The sequence below is a fragment of the Tamandua tetradactyla genome, chromosome 9 (genome assembly GCF_023851605.1).
Source record: "Tamandua tetradactyla isolate mTamTet1 chromosome 9, mTamTet1.pri, whole genome shotgun sequence".
NCBI classification, from domain to species: domain Eukaryota; kingdom Metazoa; phylum Chordata; class Mammalia; order Pilosa; family Myrmecophagidae; genus Tamandua; species Tamandua tetradactyla.
In genome coordinates this window covers 35,718,263-35,742,408 of record NC_135335.1, presented here as the reverse complement: position 1 = coordinate 35,742,408, position 24,146 = coordinate 35,718,263, and the positions used below count along the sequence as shown (strand labels likewise).

General features: G+C 58.2%; 1 protein-coding gene across 1 annotated transcript in view; it reads right to left on the bottom strand.

Moving 5' to 3' along the window:
- Nucleotides 1–3,747: 3,747 nt before the first annotated feature.
- Nucleotides 3,748–24,146, bottom strand: part of PLXND1 (plexin D1) — a 53,536-nt gene continuing 33,137 nt past the window's right edge. The window contains exons 11-36 of the mRNA XM_077116476.1: nucleotides 23,897–23,990; nucleotides 22,616–22,770; nucleotides 20,934–21,085; nucleotides 19,906–20,005; nucleotides 19,678–19,817; nucleotides 18,676–18,843; nucleotides 18,472–18,562; nucleotides 17,987–18,250; nucleotides 17,730–17,879; nucleotides 16,777–16,891; nucleotides 15,147–15,254; nucleotides 14,954–15,066; nucleotides 14,016–14,120; nucleotides 13,392–13,522; nucleotides 12,867–13,065; nucleotides 11,049–11,195; nucleotides 10,784–10,940; nucleotides 9,923–10,026; nucleotides 9,772–9,835; nucleotides 9,129–9,163; nucleotides 8,787–8,891; nucleotides 8,120–8,283; nucleotides 6,935–7,082; nucleotides 5,683–5,823; nucleotides 5,215–5,289; nucleotides 3,748–4,957 (exon numbers count right to left, since the gene is read on the bottom strand). Of these exons, the coding sequence (XP_076972591.1) occupies nucleotides 4,841–4,957; nucleotides 5,215–5,289; nucleotides 5,683–5,823; nucleotides 6,935–7,082; nucleotides 8,120–8,283; nucleotides 8,787–8,891; nucleotides 9,129–9,163; nucleotides 9,772–9,835; nucleotides 9,923–10,026; nucleotides 10,784–10,940; nucleotides 11,049–11,195; nucleotides 12,867–13,065; nucleotides 13,392–13,522; nucleotides 14,016–14,120; nucleotides 14,954–15,066; nucleotides 15,147–15,254; nucleotides 16,777–16,891; nucleotides 17,730–17,879; nucleotides 17,987–18,250; nucleotides 18,472–18,562; nucleotides 18,676–18,843; nucleotides 19,678–19,817; nucleotides 19,906–20,005; nucleotides 20,934–21,085; nucleotides 22,616–22,770; nucleotides 23,897–23,990 (3,342 nt within the window). The 3' untranslated portion in view covers nucleotides 3,748–4,840. The remainder of the gene's footprint in view (nucleotides 4,958–5,214; nucleotides 5,290–5,682; nucleotides 5,824–6,934; nucleotides 7,083–8,119; nucleotides 8,284–8,786; nucleotides 8,892–9,128; nucleotides 9,164–9,771; nucleotides 9,836–9,922; nucleotides 10,027–10,783; nucleotides 10,941–11,048; nucleotides 11,196–12,866; nucleotides 13,066–13,391; nucleotides 13,523–14,015; nucleotides 14,121–14,953; nucleotides 15,067–15,146; nucleotides 15,255–16,776; nucleotides 16,892–17,729; nucleotides 17,880–17,986; nucleotides 18,251–18,471; nucleotides 18,563–18,675; nucleotides 18,844–19,677; nucleotides 19,818–19,905; nucleotides 20,006–20,933; nucleotides 21,086–22,615; nucleotides 22,771–23,896; nucleotides 23,991–24,146) is intronic.

The window sequence follows — 24,146 nt, the reverse complement described above, 5'->3', positions numbered from 1 at the left end:
AATGGAATGAATTGCTTTTCTACATCAAAAAACAAGTATGCCACTCCTCCCTGCAAGAGGTAGACGTGGGCTCTGTGAAGGTGTGACCCTCAGAATCCCGTGGAAATGACGCTGCCGATTTCTGGGCCCTGCCTTCTGGGATACTTGCTCTTGGAACTTAGCCACCACCCTGTAGGAAGCCCAAGCAGCCCACAGAGGGGAACTGGGGCGCCCAATTTTCAATCCCAGCTGAGCTCTTGGCCACCAGCCAGCACCAGCGTGTGAGCCACGTGAGTGCGCCATCTGGGAGCTGACCTTCTGGCACTAGTGGGGCTGCCCCAGCCGAGGCCACGCGGGGCAGAAACGAGCCTTCCCTGCCAAGCCCTGGCCCAATTGCAGAGTCATCGTCAACACGAACAATTCTGTTTTGTGCTGGTTTTGTTTTGATTACCATTTTTTTAACGTCTCCCTACATATATGTATTTCCGTATTTATACATACACAGGTCAGTAGATATGTGGTATGTATAAGCATAGGGAATTATGTTCACAATGTTTTTTTGGGGGGTGCAGGGGCCGGGAATCAAATCCACATCTCCCACAGGGCAAGCGGGAATTCTACCTGAACTACCCTTGCACTCTGATTACTATTGTTTGACGCCACTGAACAGTGGGGTGGTTTTGTTACTCAGCAGCAGCTGACTTGAACAAGGCTGAGGGAGTAGACAGGGGCTGGATGTGAAGGGCCTTGGAAACCCAGGGTAAGAGCTTTGGGTTTTATTTTATTTTATTTTGGCATGAGCAGGCTCCAGGAATCAAACCCGGGTCTCCCACATGTCAGATGAGAATTCTACCACTGAGCTGCCCTTGCACCTGGGTTTTATTTTAATTGTGATGAGGAGCCACTTGAGAACACTGGGCAGCAGAGTGACTGCTGGGGCAGCTGGGCAGAAGCAAGAGGCCAGTGAGGTGGCCACAGCGAGGTCCAGGTGAGAGGTGACTGGTCCAGGATGGCGGCCATGGACAGAGGGGGTTAGAAGTGGCAGGTTCTGGGTGGATTCTGAAGGTAGGATGGATGGGATTTTCTGGTGGTTCAGATGTGATGTGCATTTGATATAGAAAGTAGTCAAGGATAAATCCACGATTTGGGGTCTAAGCAGCAAGGTGACTACACGGTGGTCATTTCCTGAGGTGGGGCGGCAGCACCAGCAGAAGAGGGGAGAAGAGGGTGGATTCGGGGGGAAGGTGGGAGGCAAACCGGATGGGACTTGGAAAGAGGGCAGGTGGGGCACAAAGGGGAAACCAAGGCTGCCCAGCATGGGACATCGGACTGCTCCCTTCCTGCCCCTGCGGGAATCCCACAGCAGGCCTTGTCAGGCTGTGCTGGCAGCTTCCCTGGGGTACCTGCTAACGTGGCTGCTCCCAGGGGCGCCGGGAGCAGAGGGGGGGTGGGCTGGGTTGGCTCATCCCCTGTTCCTTTCGGGGCTCTGCTTGGGACTGTGGGAGGCACCCCCGGGCCATGCCCTCTGGGGGACATCATTAGGGGCAGCTAGCTGCAAGCTGGGGTCAGGTCAGTGCCCTGGCAGAGGGAGACCTAAGGCAAGCCAGCCCTGCTGTCTGCAGCTGTTTCTCCCCTTTTAAAAGGAGTTTAGTTCTGGGACTCTATGCCAAAGGTCCCCATCTGAGACCCTCAAAGAGAGGTCAGGGAGCCCCTCATGCCCGCAGCTGTGAGGTGAGTCTTTGGGCCCCCAGAGGCGAACTGCAGGAGTTGACTGCCTTCTACACTGAGCAGTGACCCCCAGAACAAGAGATTTTCTCCATTTGCAAATGTGTTTCCAAACTTCAGAACTGCATGTTCATCAGGCATTAAAGCAGGCTGTGGAATAATAGGTAATGACATAGAAAGATGTTGCTGACAGGTTGTTGGGCGGTGTAAGGCAGGTTGCAAAATGGCTCAGACCCTCTGATATCTGTTTTCACTCCCCAGCCCCCTCCCAACAACCTTTTTAGGGAAAGTAGGGGCACCTTTATTTTCTTCATGCTTTTTGTACTTCCTGACCTTTCTCCAGGAAGCATGTATTCATTCTAGAATCATACCAAAAAAGCACAAAAAGCCCCCCAAACCCAATCAAATGTGACGATCTCTTAAATCTCGAGTATTCCCTGCTTAATGAAAAGGAATCAGTGTTCAGAGTGGCAAGTTTGCAGGACAACAAATAAATGTGCCCCGCCCCCACCAAGCCACTTCAGGAGAAGGCTATTTTTTACAACGAAAAGATTGTTTACTTCTCTCTGCTCCTCACTTTTCTGTTCTCACTAATTCTTTAGAACTGGTGTTTGTGGAATTTTGTTTAAATCCTATGCATTTTTTTTTGGTCTCAGTTCGTACTCTGGATAAGTATTTATGTATTTATTTTTCGTTCATAAGGGGGGAAGGGGGATTAACTTGGGTTGCTTTTAATTTGGAGATGGGCTCTATCAGTGACCTTTGGGGACAGAAGAGGGGAAGGAGAGGGGAGGCCTCGCCCGGAGCTCAGGCCCAGAGTGGGCTGAGGGTCTATGTGTTTATTTGTGTTATTTGCTAACCCCAGGCCAGGTCCACTAGGCCACATGGGTTGTGATGCAGAAAAGCCAGGTGGCATGGAAGAAAAAGCCTGCCCTTTGGGGAACGGAGTCCAGGCTTACTGACCTCGAGGAAACTGCCTGTTTCCCCATCTGAAAAATGGAGGGGTGCTTTTTTTCAAGACTGACAAGCAAGCATGTAAACATCAGTTCCCTTTCTAGGGTGGTCACCTGTGACCTATTTTGGGGGTGAGGGTGGGGCTGTAGCGGGAGACTCTGGCCCGGACTGGGGAAAGGAACAGGTCCACTGACAGACCTACTTTGAGTCTCCAACATTGCCACACCCTCTGCGGGACCTGGGAACATCAGTTCCTGCATCTGTAAAATGGACATAAAATGACATTCCTCGTAGGCTGTGATGGGTTATGTTGTGTCTCCCCAAAAAAATCTATGTTGCAGTCTTAACCCCTGGCACCTGTGAATGTAGCCTGGTTTGGCACCAGGGTCTTTGCAGATGGAATTAAATAAGCTAATTAAGATGATGGCGGGCTCTGTGCCAACACACAGGTGGATCCTTATAAGAAGGGGAGATGGAGGGATGCTGCCACGAGTCGAGGCTCGCCGGGGCTTGCCTGTAGCCCCCTAGAAGCTGGGAGCGTGGCCAGGAAGGAAGGAGTCTTCCCCTAGACCTCTCAGAGGGCGCGCGGCCCTGCTGATGCCTTGATTTCGGACCCCAGGCTCCAGAACCATGAGACAAACCTCTGTTGCTTTAAATAACCCAGTTTGTGGCGCTGAGGGGTGGGACACAAGCTCCTTAGAGAGATGCATCAGATTAGGAGCGGGGGCCACGCAGAGGGAGAGGGAGGTGACCGCGCAGCCGCCCTGCAGCTCCCGGGTGTCCTCGGGACCCAGCAAATGGCAGCAGGGGGTCAGGGCCAAGCCTGCAGCCGGCCTCCCCCCTCTGACCCCTACCCGCTGCCAGCTGCCTCCTCAGGCTGAGGTGGTCCCTGTCCGAGCCTCACGGGGGACCAGGGCTGACACGGGACTCCAGCCAGGGCCACCTCCCTCCCTCCTGTTACAAAAGTGGATGGGGAAGAACCCCCATTGCTACCCCCGCCCCCAGCACCCTCTCCCCAGCTGCCCCACTCCCCGCCCCCCTCTTTTGCTATCTCAGGACATAAGGCTGGAAACCACAGCAAATTCTCCCAAACAGGCTTTTATTATAAAGAAGTTTCCAGAGCGTCCCAGCCACACACCCCACCCCTTCCAGCCCAGCCCCAATGGGCTCCAAGCCAGTCCTGCGCCGGCCAGAGGCCCCTGCTGACGGGACGGGGACAGGGGGGCCGGTTTCCTCGGGTGGCAGGGGCGGGGGGCTCTGCCGGCCTGCCCTGCTCCCTGGAAGGGTCCTTTCCAGTGTTGCATCGGGAGCCCTCGGGACCCCTCCCTTGGGGTGTCCGCACAAGCGGCAGCTATTCACAGTTGGCGCGTGATAAGTTTTTTAATATATAAAAGCTTCTTTTTTTTTTTTAAACAAACAAACACAAAAAGTGGTGCTATCTTTAGAAACACTTCCAGCAAGATCAAGTAGCCCAGCTACAGCCTTGTGCCTCTCGGCTCCTCTCCCAGCCCCCAAGCCCAGGAATTCCCATCCCGCTCTCCCCTTACCCCCAACCTTGGAGCCCCCTCCAGCCCCCACCCACCCCCTCCTGGGGGCGCCTCCCTCTGCCAGCCCCAGCTCCTGGGAAAGCCCCCTGGAACTCCCTCTGGGCAGTGGGCACGGCCGCTCCACCCACGGCCACTTGAGGGGCCAACCCTTGAGGCTGCTTGAGGCTTCCAGGAGCCGGGGTCCCCTGGGGGTGAGGGTACCTGGAGGGCGACTCTCCGGTGGCTGGAGCAGAAAGCACTGGGGGGCTGGCCCCTGAGGCCCTCCCCTGGGCCCGTGTGGATGAGGTAGTGTTTCTGGTTGGCAGCCAGCCCTCTCCCCCCCACCCCCACCCCATTTTGTGCCAGGCTGCTCCTCCTGGGGGGGGGGGGGTCCCTGTGGTTGGCAGGCACGACGGCCCAGGTGCACTTGACTGGGGAGGAGGGAGGTTATCAAGGTCTGGTGGTAGCATCCGGGGCCCTGCGCCCACCTATGGGCTCCGGGGCCAGGCGGGAGGTGCTGGAGGGGAGCTGGGGCTGGGGGCTCCTCCGCCCACCTCCCCACCCAGCTGTCTCCTGTGCCTCGTTTCCCAGCCCAAGTCAGGGGCCCTGGGAGGCCGCGCGGGTGGCGGGCTCCCCGGGGTGCTGTCCTCGCTGCCTCAGGCCTCGCTGTAGCACTCGTAAATGTTGTCCTCCATCAGGGCCACCACCTGCTCAAACTTGTGCTGCAGCTGCGTCCTCCGCGCCGTGGGGTTCGCCTCGAGGGCGGCCATGATCTGGGGGGAGCGAGGGACCAGCTGGGCCTCACACTCGACACCCCCCCCAGTCCCCCTCTGGGTTGCCCCCTAAGATCCTGGGAACCGAACCCAAAGCCGGGATGAGCACCCACCATGAGACCACCCCCCCCAGGGCACGTGCTCCTGACTCGTGGAAACATCCACAGCGGAACCCCTCTTGTGGGTTTTCTGAGCAGAACAGAAGATAGGCGGGGGCTCGATAGGGGAAACTGAGGCCCAGGCTGGAGGGCTCTCACCTGTGGGCGATACCTCTTGGCGTATTTGTAAATTTCTGCCATGGCTACGTTGGTGTTGAACTCGTTCTGGTATTTCTAAGAGAAAAGAGAAGGCAAGTGGGGTGTCCACAGACGGCCCGGCCTCCCCCCACACGCAGCCGGCTGGTACACGGTAGTACCTGCCACCTTCTCCCGGGGCAGGGGCAGGGACAGACCCCCGCGAGCCCTGGGGGTGGACGCTGGTGGCACGGACCCTTCACTCTGGGAAGTGTTCTCCTGCCCCCACCCACCCAGGGCAAGGAAATGTACTGATAAAAGTTGCGGGTGAACAAGTAGTGGGGGAGCCGGGGTCTCTGAGGAGCACCCTGTGCCCCCGGCTCTGTGGCCCGCTGGAGCAGCTTTCTGAGGCGGGTGCGAGGAGCCCAGGGCGCCCACCCCACGAGGCCTGAGGACCGCACGGGACGGGGCCGCTGGGCCCACGCCACACACCCGCGACTCCTCCGCCAGGTGAGCGTTCATCTCCTGCTCGCTGAGCGGGGTCATGTCGTGGATCTGCTTGTAGTAACGCTGCACGATCTTCCGGTACTCGGGGATCTCCTTGGCGTAGAGGAGCTTGTTGGTTGGGGAATCCTGGTCAGGGAGGAGGACGTTACCCTGTGGCCGACAGGCTAGCGCCCCACTTCTGCACGCACCCTCGTCCCGCCTGCTGCATAAACTGCCTAATTACCGGGCTCCTGAGGTCCCTTCCTGAATGTTCCCTCTGCCAGCTTTAGCCCAGAGGCCCTTCCCTCCAGCGTCCCTTATATCCAACCCCTGCCCTATTTTTCATGGGGCTGTTGGGATGATGACCGGGTGAGAGAGCCATTTCTTTTGGGGGATGGTAGGGGACGGAGCAGGCTCGGGTCCAGCTCTCCGCCCCAGGCAGGCTGCTGTGCTGACATCCCTGCTTAGGGTTACGGGACTTGGTGGCTAAGATTTCTGGAAGCCTGGTTGCTGGCTCAGTGGAATCTTTTCCCACCACATGTTTTCACTGCCCACAAGCAAAACGTGCCAGGACGCTCCCCTTTCTTTGTCACGAGCTTCTAGCACTCCGGAGCGGGGTGGAGAAATGGCACTTTCTAGCCCGAGTGGGCCCGAGTCTGAAATCTGTGGGCTGAGGCAGCAGAGCTGAGCACCCCCAACCCTAAAGGCCAGCTCTGCAGCCTCTATCTCCCCGAGTGCTCTCAGCGAACTGGACTCCCTTAGAGTTCCTGCCTGGGCCCAGGCTGTTCCTTCTGCTTGGAATGCCCTTCCTTCTCTCCACCCTCTGAACCCAGTGCAGTTCTCTTGCCTCTGACAGCTACCGCTCAGAGTCCTATTTTCCCTCTTGGCCTACCCCATTACTCAGTGTCCCCCTCGCTTGGCTCTTGATCATCAGAATATGGCACCTGGGGTCCCACCTGCCTCTAAGACATGTTCCTGCCTGACGCAGCAGGTTTTCCATGTCAACTCCCCAGGCCTGGCTCTATGGCCTATGTCTTTGCAGCAGGTGCAGGTGCACACACCTGAGGCAGGTGAGGCTGGACTTCAGCGACTGTAGGTGCCAGTTTCTGGGTGTCTTCCTCTGTCTTGACAACCCTCCCTCATCCTGTTTCTCCCAGAGCTGAGGGTGGGGCAGCCCCGCCCCTGGCATCCCCTCTGGCCCCATCATCCAGGCCCTGCCTGCCCCGGGGGGTGGGGTGGGGTGGGGGGCGCAGCTGACCTTGCCCAGTTGCAGGTCGGAGATGGAGCAGGCGTCAATGAAGGCCTGGGCAATGACCGAGAGGCAGGCGTCGATGTGGTCTGTCTTGTCGATGTCGAAGACAAACTGGGGGTTTTTCAGGATGTTCACCCAGAAGCGGAGGGGCAGGCTGCGGAGTACGGGGGACAGGCAGGTGAGCTGCTCCGAGACACCCCCGAGGGCCAGCGGAGCCTCTTCGCAGGACAGAGCCTCAGGGAACATTAGCGGAAAGGGGGTAAGGACCATCCCAGCTGGGAACCGGGACGCCCGAGCAGAACTGGGCAGGAGCTGTGGGAGCCTGGAGGCTGGGGACCACCTCCCCTCCTGTCCCCCTCTGAGCCTCCCCGGCTCTCACGCAGGAACCTCAAGCCCGGTCCTGGTTCCCATTAGAAGCCCCCCACCCCCTGCCTGGCCTGAGCAGCCCACAGCTCCTCCTACAAGCCTCACACGACAGGAAATCCACCATTTGCTGGCCTTAGGGCCACGAGAGGATGGGACTTGGATCCCTGCCCTTGGCCTCAGGAGACCAAAGAGGGTTGGTGATCCCCTTCTAGGCCCCACCCCTGCCACACAGCAAGTCGGTGGCCCTGGGGTAATGTGGACCCCCAGAGCTCTGAGAAGCCCCTCTAGCTGCACAGAAACTTCTGGGTTTGTGGGTACTTTTTTTTTTTCCCTGAAAGTCAGTATAAACATTTTAACAATTTCTTGGTGAGGTCTATGACCCTAAAAAGCCAAGTGGTGCCTCCCAGGAGGGCTGAGAACTGGGGGTAGGAGTCGGATCACGTGGGTTAGACCACAGAAGTTGCGTGGTCTTGGGCAGGCACAGTTTTTCCATCAGCCTCAGTGCCCTCGTTTGTGAAATAGGGCCGACTGTGCCTGCTCTGGGAGTGGACTGATTGTGGGGGGCCCCACTTATACAGTATACACTGGGTGCCAGGCACACTCCTGGTTAATTATCACAATTAAGGTGGGTTGCTTTTACTGCCCTGGCTTTACAGCTGGGGAAACTGGCACAGAGAGGTTAAGTCACTCACACAAGGTCACACAGTAGGGAGGTGGCAGAGTAAAGAGTGAACAGGCAGGTGGTCTGAGAGGCCAGCTCTTAACCCCAGTGACACAGTGGAAGTCTGAATAGCCTTCCCCACCCTGCCTTGCCCTGCCGGCCACCTGTTGGTCTTCCAGATATGCAGCGTGTCAGGGTCTGAGACGCCCCTCTTCTCGGCCTGCTCCTCTAGGAAGTCAAAGAAGTACTTGACGGCCAGTGGGGGCTTGTCCTCACGGATGCTCAGAATAGCCTTGAACAAGTCATCCAGAAACTTCTGCAGTGTGCCCTAAAGGAGAGCAGTGGCCACCATCAGCCCAAACCCGGGACATGGCAGGTGGGTGGGCACCCCCAGGACCTCAGGCTGGGGGATGGGGACACTGCGTGGCACTAGACTGGTCACCTAACCTCTCTGGGCCGCTTTCATGTCTGTGAAATGTGTTCATGAAATCTACCTCCCAGGGTACTTTTACAACTGAGTGAGACAGCAGGGCATGGAGCTGGGAAGTGGTGGAACTGGGGTGCCTGTGGGTTCTGGGATCCTGCCTTTCTTTCTCCTATACGGGGTAACACAGAAGTTGTCATCAGGCATCCTTCACTGCTGTGAGTCAATCCCGGCTCAGGCAAGGATGCTAAATACTCAGCTTCTCAACCTGGGCGCCCATCCAACTCTACGGGGTAACAGGAAGAGCCTGCCTGCCCCGCTCCTGGAGACACGTGTGCAGAGCTGGCGCGATGGGGGGCCGGCCTCCCTGAGCCGGGGCACAGAGGGGAGACCGAGGCAAAGCCCACCTTGGTGGACAGCAGGCGGGTCAGATAGATCTCGGGGAGAACCTTCTTGCGGTGGCTCTGCCGGTGGGACTTCTTGGGCTCTGCCAGCTCGTCTGTGGGCAGGACCTGGCAGCGGGGATGGGGTCAGGGCTGGTGCAGGTGCGCGCCTCGGGCACAGCTCCCCCCTCCCCCAAGGAGGCCCCAGCCCCCACCCAGGGTCAGAGGGACAAGGCTCTTTCCCCACACCCCACCGCTGGCCTCTCCAGGGCCTGGGAACACTTTTCCCAGAGGCCCACATGACAGGAGGCTGAGGCCACACCCAGCAAGGGGTTGGCTCCCCTGGGCTGGAGGCCGGGCACTCACCAAATGGAAATATTTCTCCGTGTCCAAATCTTTCACTGTGAAAAAAAACACATACGGTAAATAAACATGAGAGAGCAGGAGGGAGAGAGATGCAGTCAGAAGCAGAAATGGAGGGAAAGAGAAAGATGGAGAGACAGAAATGCAGAGAGACAAAAACAGATGGAAACCCAGAGGCAGAGAGAGAAGCAGAGCGAGAGGGCGAGGCTGATGGCGCAGGACCGGGGTGGCTGCCCTCACCCCCGCCAAGCCCAGGCCCCAGAGACTGCTGGGAGAGTCCAGACCCTTCTCGCACCCTTAGGAGGATGCCCAGGACCCCGGGCATCTGGGTGTCTTTGTGTTCGCGGGGTGCCTTAGGCAGGGACACAGCCTAGGCCGGCACTCAAGGGTCCCTAATTGGCCTGGTGGCCACCCAGCCCCTCCAAAAGCCACGTCCTGCCCTCCTGCGGCCTCACTCTGGCTGCCCGCAGAAGAGCGGCTTGAGACGGCCTGGCGCCGGTCCTGCCCAAGCAATACTGGGTCAGAGGAGGCTGGCCTGGCCTCCCCCCCAGAGAGGCCACAACGGCGGCCCAGCCCCAGGGTCGAGGCTGCCCCTTCCCTGCCATGCTAGCCTAGACCCCCTCCGCACATCCCCCCCCAGTGCTACCTCGGCCCAGTGTGTTGTCTTTTTTGTCCGTTAGGCTCATGGCCAGGGAGGCACCTTCAGGGATCTGGTGAGAAGGGAGAAGCCGAGGTCAGAGGTCAGAGGAGAGGCGGGCAGGAGTGGCCGAGGGGGCGGCGGATGGGGGTGGCAGCACCTTGTAGTGGGCCAGCGTGTTGAGCTTTTTGCGGCCGTCCTCCACCACTGAGGTATCGTCCAGGTCCCGCAGGATGTAGCTCTGGGTACTTGAGGCAAACCACTCTGGGGGGCAAGCAGCAGGGGGCAGGGGCATGAGGGCCACAGGCAGGGACCAGCCTGGGCCACAAAACCAGGGGCCTCTGCTCTGTGGGAGCTGGGGAGACAGGGTATTGAGGGCACAAAGCAGAGACACCAAAGAGCTCAGGATGTGGCTGGCTCAGACCAGGAGCTCTGGAAGTGCCCTCATCCTCAGGACTGTGAATCTTTTTATTGCCAAAAGAAATACCACATGTGAACGGGGTTATATGCCTTCTGTGGCTCCCCACTGTCCTCAGGAAAAAGCCAAAGTGCCCAGCCCTATCCTTCAAGGCTCTGGGAGATTGAACACCTGCCCACCTTCATCTCATGCCCTGTCCTGCCACCTGCTTGCCAGCCCTGGGGAGCCTGAAGTTCCCTTCTTGGTAAGGACAATCAATGTGCCTGCCTGTTCTCCACCGTGTCCCCAGGCTTAGAACACAGAGTAAGTGCTCAGAAAGTGCCTATGATCACAGCAATGAATGGCCTCAGCTTCTTGGCCGGACATAAACGCCTATGCACCCTGCAAAACCCACTGTGAAGTTCCCCTCCTTTGGGAAGCCTGTCCTGAATACTTTCTGCTGTTGCCCGCAGCTTGTTCACGCTGCCCGGGGCTCGTCTCCCCATCAGAATGAGAGCTCATACGTGTCACCTCCGTGTTCCCAGTGCCACTAGCCATGCCCGCACGCTGCATGGAAGGAGCCCCCACGGCAGCAGCCAGACAAGCTCTTTCTACCCCACCCACCAAGGTCGACGTCTTCTGCACGCGGCCACTGGGAGTAGGGCACGTTCTTGCAGAAGGCCTCCAGAATCTTCTCCTTCACCTGGGTCAGCGTGTCGGTGTCCATGGCCCGCACGCTCAGGGAGTCCATGCCGCAGCCCTGGAAGGACACGTTCAGGTTCTGCACGAGAGAGAGCAGGAGAGGGTCAGCAAGCCACCAGCAGCACTGGCCATGGAGGTGGCCTCCAGGGCCGCCCAGGGAGTGTCTGCCCGTCCACCCGCAGCTCACCCGGGGCTTGGCCTCGATGTTCTCCCGCAGCAGCCACTCCTCGTTGAGCGTGTAGCGGGCCTTGCCCGTGATGGCGTCGATGGAGCCCTTGTGGATCTGCTGCTTGATGGCGCACAGAAGCAGGAAGAAGGGCTCCCCGACCGTCTCCTGGGGCGGCAGGAGGCTCTCAGGGGCCTGACCCCGCCCGGCCCATCTCCAGTTCCCACTCCCCCAAGCCCCTGGCCACTCTGTGGCCCCTGCCCTCTTCTGACCAGCACCTCCTGAGCTGCCATCCCCCTCCCCCACGGTGACTGCAAGCTCCTGGTTATCAGACGCCACCAGCTGTGGGCAGGTACATTCATCCCAATAACCCTCCCAGGAATGAAATATCTTCATGCAGACGACACTACTGAGGCTCAGAGAGGGCAAGCAGCCTGCCAAGGGTCACCCAGCTAGGAAGAGGGATAGCTGGACCCGAACCCAGGATTGGTTGGCCTCCAAGCCCATGACCCTTTCTAAGTCACTGCCCACCAGGGTGAGCTTAGGGCACCCAGCGTACAGCCTGGATGTCTCAGGCCAGACCCGGGACCTCAAACTTTCCTGCTTTGGGCCATCTTCCTGGGTCATAAAGAGCAGGCAGCTGGAAAGAGGCCCAGCTGGAACCCAGGGCCTAGGTTATAGAAGGTGACCCAGGTGCTCTATTTATGGTGGGCGCTTAGGTAAAAGCTGGGAGTGGACTTCCAGAAAACACAAAATAGTATCAAGCAAATGGGACAGTAATGCTAAAGGTGGCACACCAGCCCTCATTCCCAACCCAGTCCCAGTGGGCGCCGCGGATGCCCCATGTTTTGGAGGGGTAAATAGAGGCTTGGAGAAGAGGGCTTGGCTGAGACCACATGAAGAGAAGAGTCACCGTCCCAGCCTGGCCCTCCTGAAAGCCCAGGATGAGGCAGGCAGCAGGAGGTCAGAGGGCCCTAATGGCCCTTCCCCACCATGCCCCCCCAGCCCAGCTTCCAGCCCACCACCCTCCTGTGTCCCCCAGGAAGCCCCGCTGGACAGAGAAGGAAGCTGTCCAACATCACACAGCTGGTTTGTGACAAAGAATTCAACCCAGGACACCTGAGGCCCGGGTTCTGAGCAACCTCTGTTCGGCAGCAGAGCTCCGATGGGTGCTCTGGATAAAATGTACATGGCCCTTTCCAGCCACATCTTCCAGCACCAAGAATCACTTCCTTCAGTTCTTTTCATGAACGTTCCCTCCTCCCGGCCTCTGCCCCTGCTGTAACCAATACTTAGACTGCCCTCCCCCTCTCAGTTCTCAGCTCGGGTCACCTGCAGTGGAAAGACGCCCTGAGCCAGGTGCATGCCCTCCCTGGGCTGAGCCTCACTGCCTGGCATTTATCACTCAGTATTTTAACTTCTACTTCCACATCTGTTTCCCCTAAGGTTGGAATTAGCAGTTCAATGACTGGGGCCTGGGCCTGATTCATCGGAACCCAGAACAGTGGCCCCCAAGACACACCAGATGGGCTTTAATGAGTGAATAAATGACCTCCAGGGACAAGGCCCCCAGCACGGCCTCTGCACCCGCAGAGGAAGCCAAGCCTTCTCTGAGCCTCCGTTTTCCCATCTGGATAATGGGCCCAGCCCCTCCTCCCCAGCAGGGCAGGCTTCCCTCTGAGGCCCTCTTTGCACATCTACGCAAAGGGTACAGGGACGCCCTCTTGGTGGGCGGGTGGGTGGGAGGACGAAACGCAACGGGCTCAGTCAAGCGCAGTCTGGGCAGCCACGGCAGCGCCCGCAGCTCCGCAGCCCTCGGGCCGGCAGCAGCGCCCTCACCCGCAGGCAGCTGTACATGCAGATGGACATCCAGTTGGTGAGCATCTTCTCCACCACGGACTCCGTGCGCCGCAGCATGAGCTTGGGGTTCTTGGCGGCCGAGGCGTCGATGAGGTCCACCAGCAGCTCCTTCATGATGCCTGTGTAGTACTCAAGCTTGCCGTGGAGCGCGATGGTCAGCAGGGACGCCAGGCTGCACCTGCGGGGGGGCACGGGTGGCCTCGGACCCAGCGCCCCACAGGCCCCCGGAGCCTCCAACCCTCGTCCCTGGGATATGGCGGGAGGGTGGTGGTGGGGCAGCGGTGTGGGTGGAGGCTGGCGGGCAGGGTGAGCAGGGGTGGGAGCGGGGGGCTCTTCCAAAGCCCATCGCCCCCGCCATGCCTGCGCCCACAACGTGGACACCCAGACCCAGGAAGGGAAGGGATGGGGGGGCGGGGGTGGGAGTCTAGTAGGCAAACCCAGAGGCCCAGCGGTGAGACCCGGGCCGAGCCCCGCCCCTCCCCCGGGGGCCCCCCTCAGCCTGACCGGTCGCGCACGGCGAAGTCCTTCTGCTGCTCCAGCGCGTGCACGAAGACGATGAGAAAGTGCTTGTTGTTGAGCAGCGAGGAGAACAGGCTGATCCCCTCTTCCATGTTGGGCCTGCAGCTCTCAGGGATCTGCAGAAGGAGGTGAAGTAGGGGTCCCCCAGGGGGCCTAGTGCCCCCTGCCTGGCCTGGCGGTCAGCGCTTGTGATGCCGAGTAGGTGCTGGAACCTCCTGGGATGGGGAACTCACTACCTTCCAGTGGCAGTATGTCTCCCCATGGCAGAGCTAATGGCTCAGCTGAGTTGAAAAGTGTGGTCCTGAGAGGGGCAAGGGTGCGAGGAGAGGTGGCCCAGCCTCCCATCGTGTGGGACCCTCTCACCTCCCAGTCCCTAACTGGGAGTATCTGGGGTGGAGGAACAATCCTCCCGCCTTCATAGAAGGCCTGGGTGTCAGCCCTTATGACATTTCCGAGGACGGGGAGCTCATTACCGTTAATGACGGGCATCTCCTACCTCCCCCTGGGACTGGAGGATCAGATGAGCTGGAGAATGGAGTCCAGGGAGGGGTGGCTTCCCCTGAGGCACCCCACCAAATGTGTGTTTCTGGGGGGGACAGGGGCACTCACCTTCCACTCTCCGAGCAGCGGGTGGGTCTCCTGCACCTGGGAGCCACCCTGGGAGTTGAGGGTCTGAGAGGGCAGCACATACCGCTCTTCATAAAGGGAGGAGCACTGGAGAAGAAAGACCCCCAGCAGCTCAGCAGGGCTGGAGACACCCCTGACTCTGGCATGCCTAAGTCGTTCCGCCAGCACAGAAAGACACTGCCCTGGGCTGGCCCAATGGGCTCCTGCTGGGCCCTTGGCTCTGCTGCTGGGGGAAACTAACAGTGATGAAAAGGAGTAAGAGGCAGTGGGCCAAGCCAAGGGGGCCATGGGACTCCAGGGAAGAGGGGAGGGCTGTCCCAGAACATTTTCTGGACGGGGCCACAAAGCAAAGAAACCGGCATGAATCGGAGTATGGCAATGCAAGAGGGCAGGAGGCTTTCGAGGAAGCAAAAGAAGCTCAGTGTAGAATGTGGGAAGCCGAAGCAGAGAGGCCAGCAGGGAGGCAGCCATGAAGGGCTACCTGTGGGAGCCTGAGCTTTGTCCTGAGGCCAGGAAGAGCCACTGAGGGCGCTCAGGAAAAGTGATATTGTCGGAAATGGGTTTGCTTTGACTGCTGTGCAAGAAATGGCATGGATAGGGCAGGAGGGAGGGTGCTAGCCTCAGCCATAAATGCCCCAGACAGGTCAGAAAAGTTGGGGACAGGGCAGCACTCCCTGGAATGTCAAACAGAGGCACGGACGGGCTGGGGCAGAGTCCAGTGGACAAGAGGAGAACCAGAGAAGCACAGCTGGAAAGGGGCCTGGAGAGGCCAGGGGACAACGCAGAGGGGGAGAGAACCTGGACCATCCTCCCTCATGGGCGGGGAAGGCGGCCAGGGCTGCAGCAGGCAGGTGAGCAGGTTTTGCATTGCTCAAGGGGGCCGTGCTGCACAAAGGCGCCTCTGGGGGGCGCTAGCTGACCTTGGGGAAGAAGGTGCGGGTCACGAAGTGCTTGTACTCCAGGAAGGGGATCCCCTGACTGCGGTTCAGCTCCTTGGTCAGATCCGTCATGTCCGTCTGCAGCTCCGCGAAGCCTGTCGGGCGGGCGAGTGGGAGGGCGTGAGTAGACGGCGAGCCCATTTCCCAGATGGGAAAGCCGAGGCCCAGCCCCTACCTTTGCGGATTTCCTCGCGGATCTGAGACTCCATCTCCTCCATCTGCAGCAGCGTCTTCTGCCAGTAGCGCTCGGCCCGACGGCTCTTGGTGCAGAAGACAAACAGGGCTGTGGGCAGGGGGTGGAGGGGTCATGCCACGAAGGCCCTTTGCAAAGTGTTGATTGTCACCTGCCGGGAAGCCCCAGCTCGGCTGCCACGAGGGCTGGGTGTGGGGAGGTGGGTGGGGCACCCCCAGCCCTCCCTCCTCCTGGAAGCTGGGAACTCCTAGAGGGGCTGGCGGAACGAGCAGTAAAACCAGGCTTTCTGTTTCTTATCATGTTCTACTCTTTCTAAAATGTCCAGATGGTACTTGCGGATTAAGAAGCTTAAAAGATTGCAAAGCAGAAAGCAGTATTATGTAATAACCCCTGTGAAATACATACATATACTTAGGTTCATATCCGTTTACTTAGAAAAGAGACGAAGGAAATAAACCAAAATAACATACAAGGTGTTGATTATAGGAATTTTTTTCCTTTCAGTGTCCTTGGTTTTTCCTTAAAATTTCCTACACTGTATATACTACTTTTAAAAAACAGATAAACGAGATATAATTCACACATTGGATAATTCCTCCATTTAAAGTATACAATTCAATGGTTTTTAAGTACATTCACAGAAATGCACCACCAACACCACTATCTAATTTTAGAACATTCTCATCACCCCAGAAAGCAATCCTGGACCACCAGCAGTCATGCCCCAGTCCCTGGTAACCTCTAATCCATGAATTCGTTTATTTTAGATATTTCATGTAAGTGGAGTCATGCAATATTTGTCCTTCTGTGACATCACTGCTCTCACTTAGCTTGCTATCTTCAAGGCTCATCCATATTGTCACGGGGATCAGAACTTCCTTCCTTTTCACAGCTGACTAATCCGCCATCACATGCACACACATTCTGTTTATTCACTCATCTGTTGGACACTTGGGCTCTTTCCGCTTTTGACTATTGCTAATAATACTGCTACAAAAGTTCATGAACAAGTTTCTGGGTGGAAGTATGTTGTCAGTTCTCTTGGCTCTATTCCTAAGAGTGGAGCTGCTGGATCATATGTTACAACTTTATGTTTAGCCTTTTGAGGAACCGCCAAACTGCTTTCCACAGCATTCCACAGCAGTGGCGATTGCACCATTTTACAATTCCGTTGGCAACACACGACAGTTCCAATTTCTCTGCTCCACTGGATATATTACTTTTAGAGCCATATTTTAAACATTATCTTAATGGTGGTAAAACCCACCAAATTACTAGGTTAATCCATACAGAGCCCTCTCTTAGGAATCTTCCATGGCTCCCTATTAACTGGAGAACAAAGTTCTAAGTTCCTCTGCCTAGCACTCAGGATCCAGAGCCCAGACCTAGCATAGCCCCCCATCGCGTCCACACACCTGCGCTATGCTAGGGCACGCATGCCTCTCACCCACCTCCGGTGCCGTAACCTGCTCCCACTTCCAGGCCTTTGTTCAAGACATCAGTCCAGCCTGCTAGGCCTTCTTTCCTGCTCTCTGCCAATCCTCAGAGGGGCCAGGGGCAAAGGACGGCAGCACCTACCCACCGAAGTGTCTCGGGGAGGTAAACTCCTTACCGACCACGGAAAGCAGCAGCAGGACACTGCAGATGACGATGGACACGATGATGGCAGTCTCGCTGCCCCCCAACTGCAGTGTGGCAATGGTCTGGTTGAAGTTCCCTACCTGGATCTGTGCAGAGAGGAGGGGAGTGCCCTGTAGCCTCAATGCACTTGCACACTGGCTCCTCTCACTAGCTGTGTGGCCTTGGGGAAGCTGCCTAACCTCTGAGCCTCAGCTGCTATGTCTATAACACAGAGATAACCGCACCCACCCCCTGGGTAATGCTGTCAGGGTTAAATGACATGATGCCTGTCAGGCCCTTAACACCAGACCTGGAACAGAGGCAAGACTCAACACACTCAATCACAGCCTGGGAGGAGTGGTAGATGAGCCAGAGGCAGGTGGGTCGTGAGGCTTGGCAGCTATCTCCAGGTATCTGCTTGGGATCAGGGGAGGGGGTAGGGTCTGAGAATTCAGGGGGTGGAACTTGAAATGGGGTGGGGGCGAAAGGGAGCATTCCCAGTCAGGTGGTACATGCTGCCTGTCAGAGAGGGAGGTCCCCATCCCAGGAGGTATGCAAGCAGAAGTTTCCTCTCTCTGGGTTGTCTCTCCTCTGCTCCAGGCCTTGCTCCTCTTTCTGTTATGAATTCACATGGTGACTAGCAGCCAAGTTTCGGGGGGGGGGGGGGGTTGGGGACAGGCAGCAAGCGGGACTGGGGAAACTTCTCACAGCTTCTGAAAGTCTGGTCTTCCTCGGGCCCAGATAAGGCCAATCACCAGCTCTGAGCAGGTCCCTAAGCTCTTGGGGCTCAGCTACTCATCCAGCAGGTGGAGGTGTAAAGTTCTGCTTTGCTTTGCTTGCCTAAGCTACCCAGCATGAAAAGTCTTGGTGAATTCTGCAGGGCTGGGCAAGGGGCACAGGGCTGGGCCCAGATCTGCCTCTGCCTGCAGTGCCCTAGCCACTCACTGTGATGGGCAGCTGCCCCTCGGCTGTGCCCAGGGATTCGTTGACCGAGCAGTGGATGACCCGATCCGAGACGATCTGGATGTCGCAGGCCACCTGGCCTATCTTGATCCGGTACTCGTGGCTCTCGAGCCCCAGGCCGTCCTGCTCCTTCTGTGGGCACGGAGGAAGGACGCTTGCGTGGGGTGGGTGCTCCCCGAGGCCTGTGGGCGTGGCCGGGCCCTGCCTGGTCCCGCCCACCCGTTAGCGTTAGCGCTCACGTGGATGACGAGGGTGAGGGGCTCCCCGGGGTGGTGCTTGATCCACTTCTCCCTCTTGGCCGTGGAGAACTGAGGGTCGGGGAGGTAGTCCAGGCGGAACCTGCTGCCCCGCTGCACCAACTCGGGGTCCAGCAGCTCCTCGGCCACGGCCGCCTCGTCGGCGTAGACCCGCCCGTCGATGAAGAAGTCCACCGCCGCGGATGCGTTGCTCAGGGCCCCGGGGGACGGACAAGTGATGAGAGTGGAGTTGAGAACCTTGCAGAGCTGGTGGGGTGTAGACAGGGACGGACAGACAGACGTGGAGAAATGAGAACAGACTGAGGTTTAAGGAGAAAGAGAGAGACACAGAGAGAGATAGAGAAAGACAAACAAGGAGCGATGGGGAGACGGGGAGACCAGAGAGGGGGAGAAAGGCGATGGGGCTGCAGCCTTCTGGGTCAGAGCCACCCCCACCCGCCCCTGCCTGGCCTCCCGCACCCCCTCACCGTGGGCTCCCGGCCGATGTGGGGCACGGCCATGGACACGTTCTGCACCATGTGGAAACGCTCGCCGGCCACCGTGATGGTCCTGCCGCCGCTGTTGGGGGACAGCCAGCCGCATCAGCCCCGGCTGCAGCCCCGGAGGGCAGCTCCGCCCGGCGGTGGGGGTGGGGGGTGGGGGGCTGCGGGCTCGGGGTGGGGGGAGCTCACCTGACGGGGCTGCGGCGGGGGCTGATGGCCGTGATGACTGGGTCCCGCATGTACCGGAAGGTGAGGTTGGCGCGCACGCAGGCCCGGCGCTCGAAGCGCACACACACGGGCACCAGGGCCGGCAGCGCCCCCGCGGGCACCGTGCAGGAGATGCTGGTGTCTGCGCGCCTGCGAGGGGGCGGCGGGGTCACCAGCGCCTCCTGCTGCCCCCGCCCCTGCCCCGTCCACAGGGTCTCCCTCTGCTCCACATGCCAAGGCCCCAGGGGCAAAGATCCCGTGTCCTGTCAGCGTCCAAGGCCCACCTCCACCAGCCCCAGCCTCGTCTCTGTCCCACCGAGACAGAAACCCCTGAGCTCCCACTGCCACACCTCTGCCCAGGCTGTCCTCCCCATCTCGAACACCTTCACTGCTCCTCTCCCAACCCTGCCCCTACTTCACGATTCTACGCCGTCTGACCTCTTCCATAAAAACCTTCCCAGAGCCCCTCTCCCAAGTCCACCCCTGGTGAGAGCTCCCTCCCTGAGCCCTGCCTGAGACTTGTCTTCTAGTTCCACCCCTGTGGGTGTGCCTATTTCTTGTGGCGGTGCCTGCCTGTCTTGAGAGTTGAGACTGTATTGAGTCATCTTGGTGTCCCAGCAGTGCCCATTAAAACAAAGCCCGGTACACAGTAGGTGCATAATAAAGACCAAAGTTTTCCCACCAAGAGACTCTGGGACCACATCCCAGCAACTAGCCACACCCTGGCCTAACGAGAGGATCTCAGAGTATGTGCGAGCATCACCACGCTGTCACTTATGGAGCACCTACTGTATGCCAGGCACAGAGCACTTCCCACAACTTCTCACTGGAGGAAACTGAGGCCCAGAGAGGGGAAGGAACTTGCCCAAGGGGACATAGCCAGTAAAGATCAGTTGATGCTTGGTGCCAGGAACCACCCACCACTCTCTACCCCATGGGTTTTCTCTGGGCAGGAAGGTGGGGGCCTGGGCCCCAGGGACTTACACGAGCTCTGTGCAAGGCTCAGTGTCATTAACCAGGACCTGGAGCTCGGAGCCGACATCGAGGTCACTCCCACGGATGGTGACCCTGGTGCCCCCTGCCTTAGGGCCCATGGCAGGCTCCAGGGAGTGGGCCAAGGGCAGCTGTGGGGGAGGAAGGCAGGAGGTAGGGCCAGCCACCAGGGTTGTGCCTGGTAGGGTGGACCTGATGGCTGGCTGCGGCCTCCCTTACCACGTAGGAGAAGCGTTCCCGTGACCTGCCCTCCTTGGAGGCATTCACTGTCACCACGTCTGAGAATGGTCCTGGGGCTGGCCCTGTGGCACACACAATCCTGTGGGGAGGTAGCTTCGGTGAGCAGAAGCAGTCGGTGGATTCTGGGTGCCGGAGGGTGGGGACCATGCTGGTTTCTCCCTTGGACAACGCTTTCTCCCCTCCTCCTGAGAACTCAGCCCCCCAGCCTGAAGAGGTGTGAGCAACTCATTCCTGCACTCAGCCAGCCCACTCAGTTAGGGCTGGCATTCAGCGGGGATACATCTGGATGGCATTACTGATTGTCAAAATATTGTAACAGTTCCATATCCACTGGTAAACAGCCATCCTGAGCCCCCAAATCACCACCCAGCCCCCTAATCATACCAGGCACTGCCCAGGACAACCCCCACCTCTACCCCATGCCTTTACCACAATCACGCAACCTATAAGATAAGGGTGTTGGACAAGATGGCCTCTCTGATCATAAGAACACTGGTTAGGCTGGTAGACTGACGGCCTTATCTACAAGCCTACTTAGGGCCTCCCAAAAGGAAATCCGGCTCTCTCCTTGCTCACAAACATTTCCTGAAGCTCCCCCGTGGGCCCAAACTCAACTGCTGCAGACCCAGATCTTTACACCACACTAGTGGCACCCAAACTTTCTTTCCTACATGCAAATTTTTTTTTTCACCAGAGCAAGGCTTATGTGTAAGCAGTACGGCTGGTCTAGGGGAAACCTGGGAGGGCTTCCCAGAAGAGTGGCCCTTGGACCTGGAACCTAAAGGCTCAGGAGGAGATTCCCAATCAGAAAAGGAACTAACTGGAAGGTGGAAAGGGTCTGAGCAAAGTTTTTGTGATTAGGAAGTATGAGTGACGTCATGGCCAAGGTGCCAAGGAGGGTAGGATGGAAAGAGGGAAGGGAAAGGACAGTTCTGCGGTCAGCACTGGTCGGTTGGGTGGGGACTGCAATGTCACACAAAGGGCCCGGATCACCGCCAGCTACTCACTCCTCTGACACCGTGTATCTGCCAGCCAGCGGCTCACAGGCCACGCCACCAATCCACACACCGTGGGCCACATCGCTGAGCCGCCGGCCCAGGTTCCTGCCACGGATAGTCAAGAGGGTCCCACCATCCAGGGGGCCGCTGAGGGGCTCAATCTGCCAGAAGAGCAGAGAGAAGGACAGATGGGGTTCAGAGGCTGGGGTCCAGTGAGCTGCCCCCCTCCCACCGTGGCATGGAGCCTGGGCAGACCCACTGCTTGCAGGAGGCTGCCAGGCTGCAAGAAGGCTGGGCCACCCACACTCCCTGGGCAGGTCAGCAGGGGTGCCAGTGAGGATGGGTGCGTGATCACACCCACCTGGGTGGGACACAAGTCTCTACAGAGTCAAGGCCATGTAGCGTGGCCACCGGTGGTCACCAAGGCTGGTTTCGTTAGCCATAGCTCATCCTGCATCCCAGCCATTGCTGACTGGGCCAATCAGAATCCTTCCCTGAGACTTGTTTTTTCTTCATTAAAACTGGCTTGAACTATTTCAATGGTTGGATAGTGGACAAGAAGTCAGTGATAGAGAGATATAGAGGGAAAACTAAAAATGCATGCAATGGGGCAGGCCCATGGTGGCTCAGCAGGCAGTGTTCTCTCCTGCTATGCTGGGAGACCCAGGTTCAATTCCCAGTGCCTGCCTATGCTTAAAAAAAAAAAAAAAGCACACTATGGCCAACAGTTAACTGGCAGTTAGTGCTAATGGTCACAGTTTGCTAGACCTCAATCAACATCACTCCTGTTGTCTCTTAAGAGCACCTGAAGCTCGAGTTGAGACTCTGTTTTCATGCACTAATTCGACCTTCCTGGAACATATAATTCCCAGAGGGTGCCTCAGTGAGATAAATCCTGAAACCCAGAGGGACCAGCCTCTCCGGGATTATCAACTGATTGCATCTCCTTGTCTTTTAGAGTGGACACCCTTCTCAACATGAAAGAGTCAGAAGGGACACTGTCCAAAAGACCCCTGTGCAGTGGGAAAGGGATTAAAGGAGGAGGAGGCATAACAGAGAAAATGGGATTTAACAAATGAGCATGCTATTGAATCACTATATTAATATTCCCTCCAGTGTTCTGGAACAGCTAGAAGAAAGAATCTAAAATGGTGGAAGAGCAGCCCATGAGGAAACTCTGGGCCTGTTCTGTAACTACTTGTTAAAGTGTGCTGTGAAAATTGTTTTCTTTCTTTGCTTTGTATATATGTTATATTTTAGAATAAAAGACATTAAAAACAAACAGATCTGAGGCGTGGGCGTTACTGGCAGCCTCGGGTATCACCATGTCAGTAAGGGTTCCCTGACCGTGCCATAAAAACCAGTGACACTCACTGCTGCCCCCTCCTTTCCAACCCGCCCTCCCAGGACCCCCTGCCCTGTGATTTCCCTCCAAAGCAACTGCCACCATCTCTCCACATATTTCCTTATTCGTTTATCATCCTCCTCCCCAACTAAAATGTCAGCTCTTTGGGGGCGGAGCACTTTGTGGGGTTCACTGCTTGTCTCCAGCAGCGGACAGGGGCGCTCAACTGGTAACACGGCCGGCGGAGCGCGGAGAAGCACGTGCGCCCCTGCGAGCTCCGAAGGCCCCTCCCGCGCGTGCGCGTTTGGGGTGCAAGTCGCCGTGGGGGGCGGGGGACGTGGCTCACCGCTCGGATCTCCGGGGCAGGGCAGGAGCCCGGCAAGGGCTGCAGGGAACCCCGCAGGCGGCAGCCGTCGCTCCACACGCAGAGGTGGCCCAGGTCCTCGCGGCCCAGGCACTGGGAGCAGTCGGGGCTGCCCATGGCGCAGTTGTAGATGGTGACTGGGAAGCACGGGGCAGCGCGGGTCAGCCTCCCCGTGTGGGGGTGCCGGGTCACCAGGGCGTCCCCTCCACACCCACACGGGGGCTCAGGATGACAGGACACACCCCCCCAGGCCGTCCCTCCCAGAGGCGGGTCCTGCTCCTGAAGCTTCCTCCAGGCCGGCAGTTCTTAAGAGGGGGTCTCCAGCCCCTGGGTCAGCGTGGTACAGCCACAGCCTCGTTTAATTCCATTCACCCACTGATTCCCTCAGGAGCGAGGTCTGTTATCCCCGTTCTACAGTCACCAGACGGATGCCACAGGGGCTCCGACTTGTCCCGGCTGCACAGCCAGCGAGTGGCAGAGCAGGAGTTGCACTGAGGCCTGAGGGGGTGCAGGGGTGGGCAGGCGGTTGGCCCCGCGGGGGGGGGGGGGCTGGGGAACCACCGTTCCATGTGGGCTCTGAGGGGGGCGGGGTTGGGGGACCTCAGACCCCTAGAGTGGACTGGAAGAGGCGCGCAGCCTGGGCTCTTAAAACCCTGGAGGTAGGAGGGCCGGTCCTCGAGCCCTTCATGGCAGAGCCGGGCAGCCAGGTGGGGGGGGTGGGGGTGGGGAGGGAGGTCTGCGGGGTCTCTGCCCACTAGAGAGGTCTAAGACTCCCCACAAGTAGAGAGGTCCTCGGAGAGTTGATTAAATATAATCCAAATATAAGGACAGTTCCACTATAATAATAATAAAATATAGAGTAATGACAATCACCATTTGGGGGCGCTGGCTAGGCCACAGGGACTGCTGTCAAGACTTGGGGTGCCCCGGCTCATCAAATCCTCACAAAGCCCTAGCTCAGAGTAAAAAATCCACCCCAAGGGCAGGGTGTTTTTCTGGGGGTGTCTTCTTTAGAGCTCTTTCCACAGTGACCAGCACAGAACCTGGCACGGAGGCACCGCAGAATTAATGACTGGATAGAGCAGCAGGGTTGGGGGTGGAGAGGGGCTGGGGGTGTGTTGGGAAACAGCAGGGTGGGCTGCCTCTGAGTGTGGTAGGCTCTAGGAGGAGATCCCCAAGGCTGCGCTCCCCCACCCTGGCTGAGTCCCCTGTAGCCGTGGCTGGTGGCAGTGAGGTGCTGTGGGGGTGGGTGGGGGCACCCACCTGTCATGGGGTCAGGGCTGTCCAGGAATCGGGCTGGCTGCCCCCTTAGCTGAAGGCTGAGTGGGAACACCTGGCTCTTCTGGGTCGTATGCAGCTGCAAAAGGATGGGAAAGAGCATGGGGTGGGGCTGTCTGGGTCTACTTGGGGGAGAGGGGTTAATGGAGACAGGTGAGGAGGGCAGGGCTATTGCGGGTAGGAGGACCAAAAGGCTGATGGGAGAGGGCAGTGAAGTGGGAAAGAAGGGGTGCAG